Genomic DNA, 19,062 nt, shown 5'->3' with positions numbered 1-19,062 from the left:
TCTACTCTGCGTGAGCTGCACTCACACACAGTCAGAGACCTCTCAGACAGCCATGAACAGTGCAGCTAAGTGGGCACTGTCACTGACAGGCTGCAGAAAGGCTCCGCTGTGTACTCCTATATAGTGTTTGCAACCACCGTAGATGGAGACGGATGGATACACACTAATAGAAGAAAAAATGAGCTGCAATAAAAGAAAAATGTGTGAGGCAGTGACACGCTGAGCGTCCTACAACCAGACGTAGCTGCAGGACACACTACTCAGCGTGAGCTGCACTCACACACAGTCAGAGACCTCTCAGACAGCCGTGAACAGTGCAGCAAAGTGGACACTAGCACTGAAAGGCTGCAGAAAGGCTCCGCTGTCTACTACTAGTGTTTGCAACCAATGTATATGGATACGGATGGAAGCACACTAGATTGAAATTATGTAAAAAATGCAGCTCAAAAATTAAAAGATGAATGAGGCAGCAGTGATCACACTGGGTGGCCTACAGCCTGACGTGGCTGCAGGACCCACTCCACAGCGTGAGCTGCACTCACACAGCCCTTGCAGACAGCTGTGAACACTGCTGCTAGGGCAAAGAAGGCTACAGTGGTGGTTTATGTAGCCTGGGTAAAGCACTAGAGGTTTGGTGGAATCGCTATTTCTAACTGTCCCTCACAGTCTTCTACAGCAGCCCGTCCCTAACTGAATTCACAGCAGAGTGAACCAGAAATGGCGGCTGCGGTGGCTTTTATAGTGCATCATGACATCATTTCGGCAGCCAATCACAGCCATGCCAATAGTTAACATGCCTACATGCCTAACAGGATGTGCCCACACTTCGGAGGATTCCCATTGGCTTAATCAAAGCAAGCAGGCTCATAGCATGATGGGAACTTCCGATTCCGATTCCGGAATCCGATATGACAAAAGTATCGGAAGTCAGTATCGGAATTCCGATACCGCTAATATCGGCCGATACCCGATACTTGCGGTATCGGAATGCTCAACACTAATCATGGCTAACACATGCCGAATTAGGCATGCATTAGGATGCATTACTAACATTGTGGCCAATGGGTGAGTAAACGCATCCGCTACATAGCGTTAGTGCCGCTGTGTAACGGATGCGTTCAACGCAGGGCAATAATGCAATATGAACCCACCCTTAGAGTGATTTTCATACTTGCAGTCACATAAAGACTAGAAGTGCGCCTCCCTGCTCATGGCACTTCTATTGAGAGTATGTCTAGTCAGCATTGATTGCAAGTGTGCAAATCGTATACTCGTGGTCACATGACCATCTGCTTTCGCAGGCAATACCGGAGAATCCTGAGAGCGTGTGCATCTCAGGCTGTCATCATTCAGATATTGCAGACTTTCATCCCAAATCTGGACAACTACTGTAAATGTGAATGATTTTGTAACAATTGTGGCTCAGTGGTTAAAACTGTAGCTTTGCATTGCTAAAGTCCGGGGTTCAAATCGCATCAAGGACAACATCTGCATGGAGTTGATATGTTCTCCCTGCCTTTGCATGGGTTTCCTCTTGCTACGCCGATTTCCTCCCACACTTTATAGACTCACTGATAGGGGATTTAGATTGTGAGCCCCATCGGGGACAGAGTAAAATAAATTAATTTAATAAAAAAGTGACACTTTGTTCACATTTGCTTCCAATTCTCAGCTAAAAAATCTGTAGATTCAGACACAGATCCGCAGTTCTATCTGTGGATGCTCCAGTCGTAACCCATCTCCAATCCTCCTGCCTGTCCTGTTCTGTTGTCCCTGCTACTTCGAGTTATCAACCGATGCCTTCTCTGAGGATCATTCTCAGCAGCCATGACTCTTTACATCTTTGTATGGAGAGTCAGATGATCCCTTATGTTTTGTGACTCCGTACCATACTCACATCCTTAACAATCATAGTTGGTTTCTGTCAAACAGTCTTCTCTACTGTCTTTTCTTACAACTATTCATTACTTATGACTGTTCAAATGTAGGTTCCCATTGGTGGCATAGATTGCAGAACATGGAGGAGTAAAGCTCCAACAGGAGCCTTCATCTCAGGTTTAGATTCAACAAGCAATATGATGGATACAACAACAAATCTTGATGAACTTCTTTAAAAACCAAGATTGTCTACTGGTCGTCTTTTCAATCCATTAGAGATGAGTGTAATGCAAATAGACAGATTCTTTTTAATTCGGCTGGAAAATGTGATTTCCAGACCCAACAGCATAATAAACAGAGAAGTAAAAAATACATTTTCCTCATCTCGAACCCTCACCTGTCCTGGCATTACAGCCACTGGCTCACTTCCTCCGTACGGTTCCAGACATCTCTTCCATTTGTCATCTTCTTCTTCACTCTTCGTTGTCTTATATGACTTTATGCCATGTGTTGCTCCATGACATCATGATTTCACTGGAGTTCTTGCCAGCACTAGAGGACTAGAGGTGACATAGAGTGAAGATGGTATAGAAGACTGGAGCCGGAGGTCAAAAGCAAGCTAGCGGAGAACTGGACAGTTAGCCAGCGAAAAAAGAAAGGTGACAGTGATCCATACCCTATATCACTGTTTTCCCATCTCCTGTCCTTGCAGACCCCAACATATCATGTTTTCAGAAATTCCTTAGATGAGAGAACCTGTGGCAATAACTGGTGCCTTGATAATAATTGCATCACCTGTGCAATACTAAGGAAATTTTCAAATTATGATCTTTTGGGGGCTGTGAGGACTGGAGATTGGAAAACAGTTATCTAGGGTCTGGATTACTGTCACCTTTCTTGGTTCACTGGCTTACTGTCCGGTCTAAGGAAATTTTCAAATCATGATCTGTTGGGGGTCATGAGGAGTGGAGTTTGATTAACACTGCCCTAAATGGAATCAATCAAAATGGCAGCCAACAGGTAACTATATTGTATTTATTCAAAAATATTTCACGTTATAGGTATTATATTCTGTAATGTTGATCCGGGGGACTAGTTTGATTGCTGTATGTGGACTTGGTAAAGAATTTTTCTTCTATGTATAGCTATTAGTAACTACCCCATGGGGTTTTTGCCTTATTTTGGATCAACATGTTAGGTTATAGGTTAAACTTGATGGACTTAAGTCCACCTTCAACTTTAAAAACTAAAAAACTATAAAAAAAAACAAAAAAACTGAGGGTTCAGGTGAATTCAAACTTTTTGTGAATTTCAAAGAAAATTTGATTCTCCTCAAATCAATTCACTCAACTCTAGTAAGCATCTCGTGATACAGCTGGCACTATGCTGTGGTTTTCTATTATGAACATACACCAAAATCTAGATGTGAATAAAGTCTTACTGGGTGTTTAGATGTGATTATGTTGGACTTTAGATCTGAAAAATCCTCTAAATGTTAGTTAGCCATTATTAAGATTCCCAAAATAGATGTTAGCCAGTTTCCTATGATCTATAACGTCTACTCTAATGTCTACCTCCTATAATGTGTGAACATAAAAAAGGGTAAAGCAATTTCAGGCAATTAGTGACTGTATGATCATTCTTGTATTCACAGTTGGCTAAGGAGTATGGCCCAGTCTTTAGCATCCAGATCGGAATGTCAAAATCCATCGTCTTCTGTGGTTATGATACCATTAAGGATGCTTTAGTCAACAATGCTGACTATTTTTCAGAAAGGCCAAATATACCATTGTTTTCAGAGGCTCTAAAAGGCTATGGTAAGTCTTTGTTTTGATTATAACTTTTTTTTATCTTGTTAGTAACGATTTTCTCTGTCTTAAATACTCATCTATTGCCTGGAAAAAGAACTGCTATAAAGTGTGTAACCTCCTTGAAGAACCAATCATGATCATGTATTACATCAAGATGATCTTGATTTCATGTGTAATTCCTCTTTTCTCTTCTGGTGGCCCTGAAGAGGAGTTGAGTGGCTGCTGATTGGCTATTAAGTTATTGCTTTTTATTGGCACAGAGAGTAGTTAAATTCCATGGAGAATCATATATGGTCGAGTTAGGTTAAGCCCTACATCTGCAAATATTTTGCACCAGAGGATAGAGGTCTTTGAAGTCCAATATTAGTTCTACCCTTCCTATAACTACATCTGAACTTAAATATTTGACGAAATTTGGAATCTAAAGGATAACTAGAAAACTCAACTGAGTCAAATGATTATAAAATATATATATATTTTTGGTGTTTCTTCTTTACAGGTGAGTTTTTTTTTCTCACGTCTGTGACTGCCTAATAAGCAGTTTTATTTGGAGTTTTGTTTTGTTTTGGGTCCTCCAGAGAATTTCTTGGTTTTGTGATGGGCCAGTCAAGCCTTAAATATCCATTTTAGTACATACCGCATGTCCATTGTCTTCAGGTGTTGTATTCTCCAATGGAGAGAACTGGAAAGTGATGAGAAGATTCACACTCTCCACACTACGAGATTATGGAATGGGAAGGAAGACCATAGAAGACAAGATCATTGAGGAGGCTGAGTGTTTAGTGCAGAAGATGAAATCATATGAAGGTGAGTTATGTAGTATCTCACCCTGGAATATACTGTGTCTAAGGTTGATCAATTGTATATTAAAGTCAAATACAGGGACGTGAAAAAGTGTTTTCTGTTGTGAGTTCGCTTTCTGGCCTACCTCTGGTTACTACTGAAGGTAGTCGAGCTGGTCATATTGACAGAGGGGTTGCGAGTTCTTTCTGGGCTCCCTCTGGTGGTTACTGGAGGTAATAGAGCTGATCTGATTAACAGAGGCCTGCCACCTGATAATGAGGAGGACGATTGGAGATCTGGGGTTTCAGACTGGATTTAAGACAGCCGACTCCCTCTATCCCTGCTGGTGAGTTTTTCCTGCCTCCTGAGGTCTTAGTTTCCAGCTCAGTCCCTGCTTGCTCAGCTAAGTGTTCTTTTTATATTGGTTTTGTCTATTTCAGTTTTGTGTGGGTCAGCCAGCTCCGGCTGGGGCTGTGCTGAATCACCATCCATATATTACTGCTTGTACCAGTTTGTTTTTGTCCCTTATTAGATTGGCCTCTTTTTGCTCTGCTTTCAGAATATACCAGAGTGCTGATATAGTGGGAGAAGTCGTGCGACTTCAGTATTTTTCTATCAGACGTGTTGGACTTTTTTAAAACAAAAATCATCATGAAATATATCATGAGGATTGAAGAAGTGAAGACAGAGGGGAAAAAATATATTTCTTTGAGAAAATACAAAATTTTTATTAATGATCAGTTTTAAAACAGTAGAGATTTATTTTAAAAAGACAGAATAATGGGGTCTCCAACATGAGGGGGTAGGAGTAACCAGCAAAAAATGAAGATAATAATTCTGCATAAGGTGCTAAGCACATGTATTGAATAAAGTCACATTGAATAATGTTATAATACATCTAGAGCCCATAATTCCTGTAAACCCCCCATTAAACAAGAAAAAGAAAAAACCTATGGCCTATAATCCACCAGCAATTGCAACCAATATTGCTAAAATTTGCCAAAATAAGTGCCGTCGCACTACAGTGATATATATGGCCTATTGTTAAGAGGAGGGGGGGAGGAAAAGGCTGAAGAGGAAAGCACCCAGGGAGATGTAATTCAATAGTTAAATCCTCAGTCCTGGATATATATACTTGTTTTATAATTATTTCCCAAAGGAGAGGAAAAAGAGTTTGGCACAGCAGAACGGACATTTTATAAAGTGTTCATAATAGATTAAATATAGGTTTTTTTACCCGCTGCTGGCCGCTGAAAAACAGGACAAATGTAGTGAGGCTAGATGCTGGTAAGCTCTCCCCGCCGCCCGACAGCCCCGTTTCGCAGTAGTTGCTCCTTCCAGGGGCGTTTTGGACTTTTTTGCAGGGTTTTTTGCATGATTGCAGACAGTGTCTTTCCTTTCCTATCCTGTCTTGTCAGTGTGGGCCCCATCGTTTGCTCAGTCTATTTTCCTACCTGCTTTTGTGTTTTTCATCTTGTCGCACCGACAATATATGTTTGGGGGCTATCTATTCCTTTGGGGTCTGCTCTGGGGCAGTTTAGATTTCCCCTTTCTTACTTTAGGCTTATTTAGCTCTCCGGCTGTGCCTAGGCGTCTAGGATCATCGTAGGCACGCTCCACGGCTTCTGCTAGTTGTGTGGATAGGATCAGTGGTCTGCAACCCATTTAGTTACCAACCTCTCTGGTTTTCTGTGGCTTAGCCTGGTCCTGCTATCCTCCTCAGTGACCCATTCATAACAGTTTGCCTCCTTCCTGATTTCCTATTCTTTTCCATGTTTGTCACACTTACATTTTTTAGATCACCAAACAAATTTAAATATTAGACCTGCCTAACAAAGTGAAGTAGACCAAAAGATCCTCAAAAGCTAGACATCATGCAGTGATCCAAAGAAATTCGGAAACATATGAGAAAAAAAATTGAGATCCATCAGTCTGGAAAAGGAAATAAAGCCATTTCTAAAGCTTTGGGGCTCTAGCAAACCACAGTGAGAGCCATTATCTACAAATGGCGTAAACATGGAACAATGGTGTACCTTCCCAGGAGTGGCCAACTGACCTGAATTACCCCACAAGCTGAGCGATGACTCATCTAAGAGTTCACAAAATACCCCACAACAACATCCAAAGAACTGCAGGCTTCACTTGCCTCAGTTAAGGTCAATGTTCATGATGCCACCATAAGAAAGAGACTGGGCAAAAATGGCCGAGTTCCAAGACGAAAACCACTGCTGAGCAGTAAGAGCATAAAGGCTTGTCTTATTTTTGACAGAAAACATCTTAATGATCCCCAAGAATTTTGTGAGAATGCTCTGTGGACTGACGAGACAAATGTTGAACTTTTTGGAAGGTGTAGAAGTAACACAGTGTTTCAGAAAAAGAACATTATACCAACTGTAAAATATGATGGTGGTAATGTCATGGTCTGGGGCTGTTTTTCTGCTTCAGGACCTGAAAGACTTGCTGTGTTAAATGGAAAGATGACTTCTGCTGTCTACTAAAAAATCCTGAAGGAGAATGTCCGGTCATCTGTTAGTGACCTCAGGATGAAGTACACATAGGTTATGCAGCAAGACAATGGTACAAACACACCAGCAAGTCCACCTCTGAATGGCTTAAGAAAAGCAACATTAAGACTTTGAAGTGACTTAGTCAAAGTCCTGACCTTAATCTGATTGAGATGCTGTGGCATGACCTTAAAAAAAGTGATTAAAGCTCAGAAACACTCCAATTTGCTTGAATCACAATTCTGCAAAGATGAGTAGGCCAACATTCCTCCACAGCATTGTAAAAGACTCATTGCCAGTAGTGATGAGCAAGTATGCTCGCTGCTTGGGTTTTCCCGAGCATGCTTGGGTGATCTCCAAGTATTTGGATGTGCTCAGAGATTTAGTTTCTGTCGCTGTGGCTACTTGACAGCCTGAATACATGTGGTAATTCCCTAACAAACAGGCATTCCTCACGTGTATTAAGGCTGTCAAGTAGCCGCAAATCATGCAGCAGCGGCAACAGACACTAAATCTCCGAGTACTTCTAAATACTCAGAGACCACCCAAGCATGCTCAGGAAAACCCGAGCAACGAGCATACTTACTCATCACTAATTGCCAGATATCGCAAATGCTTGATTGAAGCTGTTGCTGTTAAGGTGGGATCGAACCAGTTATTAGGTTTAGGTAGAAATCACTTTTTCACACTGGGCCCTGTAGGTTTGGATTTCTTTTTCCCCAATAACAAAGACCTTCATTTAAACACTGCATTTTGTTTTTAGCTGTGTTATCTTTATGTAAAATTTAAATTTTTTGGTGACCTGAAACATTTAAGTGCGACAAACATGCAAAAGAATAGGAAATCAAGAAGGGGGAAAACATTTTTTCACAGCACTGTATGTATATGGTATAGAAACCTTTGGGACAAACATCTTTTGGAAGAACATGGGTGTCACAGACCCGCCGCTGACACCGGTATGTCAAGGACGGAGGGATGCGACACACTGCTGACACATGGCTGTCACAGGTACAGGGGGGCTTATCTTAGTTATCCCACCGCTGGCACCCTGTGATAAAAACAGCAAGCTAGCCTTGCCCTAACAATTTATTGCAGGGGGGATAATTTGGATGTCCCACCACTGCTAACAATCTTCCACGAACTGCGGGGATTTATGTATATCCCATTTTTTCAGGTCCACTTTGGAACTCGCAGCTCTCCGTCACCCCCCCTTACCCGCAGGTCAGTCAGGGAACTACACCTGGGACAATGGGTTGCCGGCCAGCTGCTTCAATGAGGTCTGGCCATCTGGCATGCTGCAGTGAAGGAATTATAAAATGCTCTGGCAGTACCCGAGGCCCAGACCACATGTCGCCGCCACCAGCTATGATTCTCTTAATCAATGAGTTAATTAAGAGGGTCCGTAGCAAACATCTTAATTAGTAGTGTAATTATCTTAAAGACACGTGTTCATTTTTAGAGCATGAAGACAGACTAATAAAGTTATAATTTATTCCCCAAAATGGGGGCAGTGATTACAGAGATAAAAGATCTTACAAAGTTGAGACATTAGATATGTACAATGCAAATATAAAATAAACGGGATGAAAATAGAGGTTAACACTTACAGTTGCTTAGATGGTCTTAGGCTAACCATGTGGGGAGGAGGCAGAGCCACATGTCTCCACTCATCTGAGGACCTCTTGGCATGAGATCTCTTAGCTGAAGTGAGTAATTTTAGGGAGGGAATACCTTATAGCTTTGGGTTTGTGACATCACGAAAGGGTGGTCTGGTAATGTTTCTCTCCCTGCTCTAGGAGTTGACTACAAAACTTATAATGACTATATCTTGCAGAGGGTACCTCATATAAAAACGCACATGGTATCATTTTCTTTAGCATGTTGAAGACAATAATTCAAGACCAAACATGAAGTAATTATATCACACCGTTTAGGAGAAATCCAGTTCTCAGTTTCTGTGGGTGCTGGAGCCGTAAAAATTATGGGCCAGAACGCTGGTTTCGTGCCCTATGCAGATATGTGATTTTTATATCTCTGTCGCGTATTGTTTTCGCCATCCAGTCTCTTTAATATTACCCATATCTATATCCAGCCACATGGTATGGAACAAAGGACATTCTTTTCACTTAGCTAATTAACATTCCTTAGCTGGAGAGGAGAGAGCAGGGAATGTTATCACAGGAAGTGTCTGGTGTCCTGTTACAGATGCAGCCACCAGCTGCAATGTGTGTGAGCTGAGGGAGAAAGGAGGGGTTGCAGCTACAGTGGGGCAAAAAAGTTTTTAGTCAGTCAGCAATAGTGCAAGTTCCACCACTTAAAAAGATGAGAGGCGTCTGTAATTTACATCATTGGTAGACCTCAACTATGGGAGACAAACTGAGAAAAAAAAATCCAGAAAATCACATTGTCAGTTTTTTTTTCATTTTATTTGCATATTATGGTGGAAAATAAGTATTTGGTCAGAAACAAAATTTCATCTCAATACTTTGTGATATATCCTTTGTTGGTAATGACAGAGGTCAAACGTTTTCTGTAAGTCTTCACAAGGTTGCCACACACTGTTGTTGGTATATTGGCCCATTCCTCCATGCAGATCTCCTCTAGAGCAGTGATGTTTTTGCCTTTTCGCTTGGCAACACAGACTTTCAACTCCCTCCAAAGGTTTTCTATAGGGTTGAGATCTGGAGACTGGCTAGGCCACTCCAGGACCTTGAAATGCTTCTTACGAAGCCACTCCTTCGTTGCCCTGGCGGTGTGCTTTGGATCATTGTCATGTTGAAAGACCCAGCCACGTTTCATCATCAATGCCCTTGCTGATGGAAGGAGGTTTGCACTCAAAATCTCACGATACATGGCCCCATTCATTCTTTCATGTACCCGGATCAGTCGTCCTGGCCCCTTTGCAGAGAAACAGCCCCAAAGCATGATGTTTCCACCACCATGCTTTACAGTAGGTATGGTGTTTGATGGATGCAACTCAGTATTCTTTTTCCTCCAAACACGACAAGTTGTGTTTCTACCAAACAGTTCCAGTTTGGTTTCATCAGACCATAGGACATTCTCCCAAAACTCCTCTGGATCATCCAAATGCTCTCTAGCAAACTTCAGACAGGCACGGACATGTACAGGCTTAAGCAGTGGGACACGTCTGGCACTGCAGGATCTGAGTCCATGGTGGTGTAGTGTGTTACTTATGGTAGGCCTTATTACATTGGTCCCAGCTCTCTGCAGTTCATTCACTAGGTCCCCCCGCGTGGTTCTGGGATTTTTGCTCACCGTTCTTGTGATCATTCTGACCCCACGGGGTGGGATTTTGCGTGGAGCACCAGATCGAGGGAGATTATCAGTGGTCTTGTATGTCTTCCATTTTCTAATTATTGCTCCCACAGTTGATTTCTTCACTCCAAGCTGGTTGGCTATTGCAGATTCAGTCTTCCCAGCCTGGTGCAGGGCTACAATTTTGTTTCTGGTGTCCTTTGACAGCTCTTTGGTCTTCACCATAGTGGAATTTGGAGTCAGACTGTTTGAGGGTGTGCACAGGTGTCTTTTTATACTGATAACAAGTTTAAACAGGTGCCATTACTACAGGTAATGAGTGGAGGAAAGAGGAGACTCTTAAAGAAGAAGTTACAGGTCTGTGAGAGCCAGAAATCTTGATTGCTTGTTTCTGACCAAATACTTATTTTCCACCATAATATGCAAATAAAATGAAAAAAAAAAAACAGACAATGTGATTTTCTGGATTTTTTTTTCTCAGTTTGTCTCCCATAGTTGAGGTCTACCTATGATGTAAATTACAGACGCCTCTCATCTTTTTAAGTGGTGGAACTTGCACTATTGCTGACTGACTAAATACTTTTTTGCCCCACTGTATGTGACAGGCAGAAGTCTCATCTGTAGTGTAGAGAATGGGAGATTCTGGAATTTTCCAGAGAAGTCATATTTTACTTATCATTACAATGTGCCCCTGATGTACAGGGCTGGTTATCAATTAACATCTTTTGCTTTTGAAGTCGAAATGAGTTAAGGGATTGTTAAGGGTCACCATTGGCTTCCAATCCATTTTTTACTTATTTCATATATTGCAAAATGGGATTACCTATCAAGTAGTTATAACATAGCCTGTAACTGTAAATATAGCGATACAGAAGAATGCATCTCTACTGGTTGAGGTGACATCTCAAGTGTAAATTCAAGATCATGTAATAAAGAAATTAATCAAATATTCAACACATCATCACATCAATAAAACAAAAAAATATAAAAATATTTATATTTTATCCCCTTATATTTCAGGAAAGCCCTTTGATAATGTCACCGGTATTTATGCTGCTGTAACTAATATAATTGTGTCCATACTCTTGAGTAAAAGATTTGATTATGAGGATCCAACAATACTGCGGCTTATGGGTTTAGTCAATCAGAATATAAAACTTTTAACCAGCCCCTGGGTCATGGTAAGTGATTATTCAGGGATGTATGATGTTTTGATTAGTAGGGACAATGCCTAATTGATTTTACATTTCTCAGAGGTTAATGTGCTTAGTGTGCTTTCAGGGTAGACTGGGAAGAGCAATTTTTGTGGTGGCCAATGTTGGCATGTAACCATGAGCGTGTTAGGTTATTTAAGAATCAGTTTTCAGTCATCCGGAGTCAGTTACAGAGGGCATGTGAGTGTATTGGAGCCACAGGCTACGTAAGAGCAAGTGAAGTCAAGTGAGGATTGGGCATATTTGCCAATTGGAAAGCTGATCAAAGGTTACACATGAGGTTGCCTCTGTGCACTGTCTGAGGTGGAGAAACCATTGCTCACCCGATGTAGAGAGTGCCAGGAATATGAAGCAAAGTGCCTAAGAACTTGTTCTGGATTGAATAAATCAAAAGAGTTGCTCATATGAAGAAGTGAATGAATTCTGCCATTGAGTAACTAACAGCTTCCTAATAGCATGAGAAAGATGACCACACTCAAGAGAGCCAAGACACCACACATTGAGAGTGGGAGAATTGCTTTTGTTTGTCTATCTTATATTTATTTGTTTTGCTACCTAATGTTCATATTTTCTTTTCATGTATGGTGAAGCTGTACAACAGTTTTCCATCTCTTGTGAAATGGCTACCTGGAGCTCACAAAAATATTTTCGAAAACGTTAAAGAACTTAATAACTTCATAACAAAAACATTTACAAAACAGAAGAAAGAGCTAGATGTGAATGACCAAAGGAACCTCATCGATGCCTTCTTGGCCAAGCAACAAGAGGTACAATGAACATTTTTCCAGTTAATAAAATGTAATATTATTTAAAAAAGAAAAAAAAAATGTACAAGAAGGCAAAAGTAGAAAATGTTACCAAAAACCTGACACACCATAGTGAATTCATTAAGCAAACATCATAACCAAGTAAAAAGCATGCACACAGTACTCTACGAAACATATACAGTGGGGCAAAAAAGTATTTAGTCAGTCAGCAATAGTGCAAGTTCCACCACTTAAAAAGATGAGAGGCGTCTGTAATTTACATCATAGGTAGACCTCAATTATGGGAGACAAACTGAGAAAAAAAAATCCAGAAAATCACATTGTCTGTTTTTTTTTCATTTTATTTGCATATTATGGTGGAAAATAAGTATTTGGTCAGAAACAAAATTTCATCTCAATACTTTGTGATATATCCTTTGTTGGCAATGACAGAGGTCAAACGTTTTCTGTAAGTCTTCACAAGGTTGCCACACACTGTTGTTGGTATGTTGGCCCATTCCTCCATGCAGATCTCCTCTAGAGCAGTGATGTTTTTGCCTTTTCGCTTGGCAACACGGACTTTCAACTCCCTCCAAAGGTTTTCTATAGGGTTGAGATCTGGAGACTGGCTAGGCCACTCCAGGACCTTGAAATGCTTCTTACGAAGCCACTCCTTCGTTGCCCTGGCGGTGTGCTTTGGATCATTGTCATGTTGAAAGACCCAGCCACGTTTCATCATCAATGCCGTTGCTGATGGAAGGAGGTTTGCACTCAAAATCTCACGATACATGGCCCCATTCATTCTTTCATGTACCCGGATCAGTCGTCCTGGCCCCTTTGCAGAGAAACAGCCCCAAAGCATGATGTTTCCACCACCATGCTTTACAGTAGGTATGGTGTTTGATGGATGCAACTCAGTATTCTTTTTCCTCCAAACACGACAAGTTGTGTTTCTACCAAACAGTTCCAGTTTGGTTTCATCAGACCATAGGACATTCTCCCAAAACTCCTCTGGATCATCCAAATGCTCTCTAGCAAACTTCAGACGGGCCCGGACATGTACAGGCTTAAGCAGTGGGACACGTCTGGCACTGCAGGATCTGAGTCCATGGTGGCGTAGTGTGTTACTTATGGTAGGCCTTGTTACATTGGTCCCAGCTCTCTGCAGTTCATTCACTAGGTCCCCCCGCGTGGTTCTGGGATTTTTGCTCACCGTTCTTGTGATCATTCTGACCCCACGGGGTGGGATTTTGCGTGGCGCATCAGATCGAGGGAGATTATCAGTGGTCTTGTATGTCTTCCATTTTCTAATTATTGCTCCCACAGTTGATTTCTTCACTCCAAGCTGGTTGGCTATTGCAGATTCAGTCTTCCCAGCCTGGTGCAGGGCTACAATTTTGTTTCTGGTGTCCTTTGACAGCTCTTTGGTCTTCACCATAGTGGAGTTTGGAGTCAGACTGTTTGAGGGTGTGCACAGGTGTCTTTTTATACTGATAACAAGTTTAAACAGGTGCCATTACTACAGGTAATGAGTGGAGGAAAGAGGAGACTCTTAAAGAAGAAGTTACAGGTCTGTGAGAGCCAGAAATCTTGATTGCTTGTTTCTGACCAAATACTTATTTTCCACCATAATATGCAAATAAAATGAAAAAAAAAACAGACAATGTGATTTTCTGGATTTTTTTTTCTCAGTTTGTCTCCCATAGTTGAGATCTACCTATGATGTAAATTACAGACGCCTCTCATCTTTTTAAGTGGTGGAACTTGCACTATTGCTGACTGACTAAATACTTTTTTGCCCCACTGTATGAACCAGCTCACCCTCGATGAGCCTTCCAAAGGTCCTCAGTATGGAAATACCACTCCTCTCTGGAATGGTGAAGTGGTAATTCAAATCAAGTTGTTTTTTAGCCGATATTCCATTGTCTGAAAATTATTTATCTTGCACAACAGATTACATGTAATAGAAATGTTAAATTAGCCTACAAACTTGGCACAAACTGCTAATTAAGTCTAAAAAAAACCAGCCCAACCTGTTCAAGGCTCCATGTTGATAAAGGCAATTACATCTTAGGATGTGGTTAAAGCTTGGAGGACTTCTCAGAGGGGTAAGTCAAGTTGGGAAACTGAACTCTTAATTTTGTTTTCACCATTGACATCACTGGTGCCACTGCCTATTAGTGATAAGTCAGCATACCCATTGCTTGAGTTTTCCCGATCATGCTCGAGTGTCCTCGGAGTATTTTGGGATCCTTGGAGATTTAGTTTCTGTTGACGCAGCTGCATGATTTGCAGCTGCTGAATAGTCTGAATACACGTTAGGGAATCCTCAAATGTATTCAGGCTGTCCAGCAGCCACAAATCATGCAGCTGCATCAACAGAAATGGAGTCTCGGAGCATGCCAAAATACTCGGAGGACACCCGAGCGTGTTCGGTAAAACCCGAGCAATGGGTATACTCGCTTATCACTACTGCCTATAAACTGAGCACAGGATCTTGGACCTTCAGAGGTCTTGGTAAAATGTGTATTACAAAATGCATCTGCAAGACAAAAGCAAATTTATAGAACTATGTCATGTAAATTATATTAACCATTGGTTGAAACACGCTGCACTCATTCAATTCATGATCCAGAGAACCATCAGGTTACAATCGCTAGTACCTTATCTGAAACCAGGAGAAAAATGATTTTTTTACAACACAATAGGAAAATAATCTCTCGTCTAACATTGCACGAATATTATTGAACATGATATCAGAGCTGTGACCCTATACAATTGAAGAAACTCATTGACTTTCCTTCTCAGAAGAGGTTAAGTTAACATTAAAGTCTATGGACATCTTTGACATTTATTGGTGGTTAACTTTTATTAATATTGCTACAAGCTTCAGTCTGCAATTTTCATTCTTTATAAAGAATTATATGTATTTGCCCTGTAGGTTATCCTATAAAAAAGGGCAATGTTAGAGAGCGGTATATGGTCTATGTCCTGCTAGACCCATACATTATATCAACACGTGTCATACATATAACATACTTGGTAATGTAGATATAAGGGGTAAGAGGTTAGTATAAGTGGAGATTGATATAGGTGAAGATTACCTCCGTTCAGATAAAGGAAGTGTCAGATCAATCTCAAGAGAGCGTTTGCTAAGACAATGGTAGAAATTCTTCTCAAGTTACTCACTGATGCAGCTTGAGGGAACAATTTCTTCTGGAGTGCTGTCCCGGTCAGTGACAGACACTCCAGATGCTCCTATGATGATCGGTGCACGGGTAAAGGTAACTCGTGTTAAGGACCTGCAGCGTGCGTGTGACTTGCAGGACCTAGCGTGACGTCAGCGGTCAGATGCCGGTCACGTGATGAGGTACGGAGCAGAAAGAGCAATCAGAAGCAGAAGATCTATAACATTGTTGCAGATTAATCAGCTAGGAAAGTGACACTACCAGAGAAAATTGCTACAATAGGTTTGCAGAAGACTATACACATTGTTGAAGATTGTACACCATACTACCAGTTACAAATTAAATCTGTGTAAATATGTAGCTAGCCTAGTTAAATTGTGTTTAAGTCATATTGGTTGTGGGTCGAAATGTGCTATTTCCATAATTTAAAGCGCTATGGAGGAGCTTTTGTTTTCCAAACAGAGAATGTACGGTGGCCTATTCGATGACATAATTACCTTAATCATAAACCTAGAAAGTCATTTAAATAAGGTTCAGGCTGTTGACTTCCTTCTTTTAAGATTTCCTTTGATAATCTGGGTTTAATTTACTTACTCAGAATAGTGTGCCATACCCTTGGAACAAGCTTAAAGGAGTTGTCGATCATTACCTTGCCATACTGCTGGTCAGGTTCCTTGCTGTTTTCTTGGCCTCCTCATCGGAACAGTATGTAAACTCTGAAGCTAATTAGTGCTTGAGTCAGAATGAAGAACATAAAGTTAGGATAATACAGTTCCTGTTATATTACAAACATGATTTGACACCGAGAATAGGCCAGAAAAATTTTAAAGGTTCAGCAATGGTGGCTCAGGTTACCAAACCTATGAACTTTGGACTCTGGTGATGGCTATGTGAACAGTCAGTTCAGAAAGGTGATGATGGAAGTTGTGAATAGTGGACGTGTGCTAATGAGGCTTATTGTCCCATTGATGTAAGTTGTGGGATAGTTTAAGAATCAGTGATACTTTGTCAAAGAGTTGGCTTAATAACTAGAGATTGGGTCTGTGTCCTAGAATGGCAAGAAAAAAGATAGATAAAAATACAACATTCATTATTTCATATTACTTTATTTTTTTTTCAGGGAAAACTAGAGTCCAAACAGTTTTATCACAATGAAAATTTAACTACTCTGGTGTCAGATTTGTTTGGGGCTGGAATGGAGACCACATCAACCACATTGAGTTGGGGGATCCTTCTGATGATGAAATATCCGGAAATTCAATGTAAGAAATGAGTTAAAAGGATTTCAAAAGATTAAAAACACACTGAATATACAATTTTAGATTATAGATCACAGAAGATCCTTCGCCAGTATTATTTATTTTTTGACATGTCCTTGAGCACAGTGGAAGAGAGCATGGGACAGCTAAACAAATAGCATCTAGTGAAAAACATGGTCAAATTATGTGGTGTCACACGGATCAAGAGTTTTAGAAATTAAGCAGGTGCTAAAGATTTCTATGGTGATAGGAGAAAGTTTCCATAAAAATCTATACAGTCAACACTAACAAATGGATAAGTTGGAAAAGGTTAGCATCGGGCTAGGTACATGAACACATGCAGTGAAAATGTGGTTTCGTGCAAGCACCAGATCAACCATTTTGGAAATCACCCAGGTGTCTGGAACTCAGACATTAATACCTCCACCAGTGAGTAGACTATTCTTGGTGCCGTTCTTCTGTCTTCACTATGTGTACTAACAAATGGATAATGTACCAGATTGTAGCATCCACAGAAAAGACCCCAAATGTAAACTTAGGTTGGCTAGCTAAGAATAAAATATCAAAGGTGTTTCTGGGATTAAAAATTGATAGCCTAGCCTGAGAAAAGGACATCAATGTTTGTGTTGTAGGGGACTCAGAGTTCAGTGACTTGGATAGAACTAATAGTCTGTGGTGCTCGCTGGAGATTATGGTCTGCTCGATGCTAGACACAGTGACATTCTATAGATGTGGCTGCTCTCGGTGATGCAGCTCAACCCCATTCAAGTAAAGGAGTCTCATAGATGGCTTTGTCTACTGGAAAATTCCATGATTCCTAGCATAAGAAGCAAGCTCTGCATTACCACAATTTCTAGAATATTGTTTGAATTTTATTAGATATTGCAAAATTTATCGATGATTAATTCTTAGCAGGTTGCAACTATTTTTAGGATATATCAATCAACCCCATAGAAATTATTTTTACTTAATTTTGTAAGTGTTTTGACATGGAATATTCATACATATCTGTTTTGACAGCAAAAGTGCAAAATGAAATTGAACGAGTCATCGGGTCGGCACAACCTCAGACAGAGCACAGGAAACAAATGCCGTATACAGATGCCGTCATTCATGAGATCCTTAGGTTTGGGGATATCGCGCCGTCTGGTTTGCATTCTACGTCTCAAGATGTCACTTTTCATGGCTATTTTATTCCAAAGGTAGTGTCACCATTTCTTATCTGGGCTCAAAAGGTAGTAGAGAAAAGGAGGGTGGGAGAGAAGAAGGTAATCTGTGAGCAAGGCAGCAAAATCTGTCAGTTAGAAGACTAATAAGATTATATAGGTAGAAAGCAGATCAATTACTGAATGGGGACATACAGTAGATTAGAGGATGAGAACTTAACTTCGAGAACTAGGCACAAGAATTAAGTAATATGTCGTAAAGGAAATAAAGATAAACAGGTGGAAGTCCATCAAGAAAATTTTCAAATGTGAAAGGGTACATTATTGTTCCATCAGTTATGAAGGCTAAAGCCCCCGTCACACACAGTGATCTCGCTGGAGAGATCGCTGCTGAGTCACAAATTTTGTGACGCAACAGCGATCTCACCAGCGAGATCGCTGTGTGTGACACTTACCAGCGTCCGGCCCCCCTGCTGGGTATCACTGATTGTCCTGGAATGGCCAGGACATTTTTTTGATCGCTGGTCTCCCGCTGGCCAGCACACATCGCTGCATGTGACAGGTGGGAAACCAGCGATCAGCAAGCTGGCACTGGTAACTAAGGTACACATCGAGTTTCTTAGCGGCGCGTGCCACTTAGAAACCCGATATGTACCTTTGTTACCAGCTCCCTGCACCAGCGCGCTGGTAACTAAGGTACACAGTGTGTAACTAAGCGATGTGCATCGCTTGTTACCCGCGTGTCCCTGGTGCTGATCGCTGGTGAAGCTGCCTATTTGGCAGCTCACCAGCGATCATGTAGCAACACACCAGCGATCCTGACAAGGTCACATCGTTGTCGAGATCGCTGGTGCGTCGCTATGTGTGACGGGCCCTAAGGAACAGAAAGGTTAAGTGGAAGTCAAATATTTACAAGATACAACTATGGTAGAGAGCAACATTAGGACACCATTATGTAAACGTAGGACTAAAAAAGGACAATGGTCACCAGAAGTTGTGCATTGTCAATGAGATTATGTTTCACTGAAAGGACAGAAGCTAAATCGCTAATCCTCTTTCTTAAGATAAACCTTCCAATTCTTTTAAACAGCACAAACACCACTCTTCTTTTTTCCCTGTAAAAGTACAAATAGGCACCCTAGCACATCTCAAGAAACAGGAGGTGGCCAAAAATTTTCTTTTCTCCCAGCTCCTCAAGTTAGAATATACTCCTTTATAAAGTCTAATGATGATTAGA

At 41.0% G+C, this 19,062-nt stretch overlaps 1 protein-coding gene across 2 annotated transcripts in view; it reads left to right on the top strand.

The window, feature by feature from the left end:
* LOC141098562 (cytochrome P450 2C23-like) overlaps positions 1-19,062 on the top strand; it is a 77,391-nt gene that overhangs the window by 47,054 nt on the left and 11,275 nt on the right. For both annotated transcript variants that reach the window (XM_073586462.1, XM_073586461.1), the window contains 6 exons: positions 3,533-3,695; positions 4,347-4,496; positions 11,273-11,433; positions 12,057-12,233; positions 16,521-16,662; positions 17,680-17,861. In XM_073586462.1, the coding sequence (XP_073442563.1) occupies positions 3,533-3,695; positions 4,347-4,496; positions 11,273-11,433; positions 12,057-12,233; positions 16,521-16,662; positions 17,680-17,861 (975 nt within the window). The remainder of the gene's footprint in view (positions 1-3,532; positions 3,696-4,346; positions 4,497-11,272; positions 11,434-12,056; positions 12,234-16,520; positions 16,663-17,679; positions 17,862-19,062) is intronic.

This window comes from Dendrobates tinctorius, unplaced genomic scaffold (assembly GCF_039654945.1).
Source record: "Dendrobates tinctorius isolate UK_male_01 unplaced genomic scaffold, ASM3965494v1 ptg000093l, whole genome shotgun sequence".
Classification (NCBI taxonomy): domain Eukaryota; kingdom Metazoa; phylum Chordata; class Amphibia; order Anura; family Dendrobatidae; genus Dendrobates; species Dendrobates tinctorius.
Note: the sequence above shows the minus strand (reverse complement) of the source record. Positions and strands in the feature narration are given on the sequence as shown.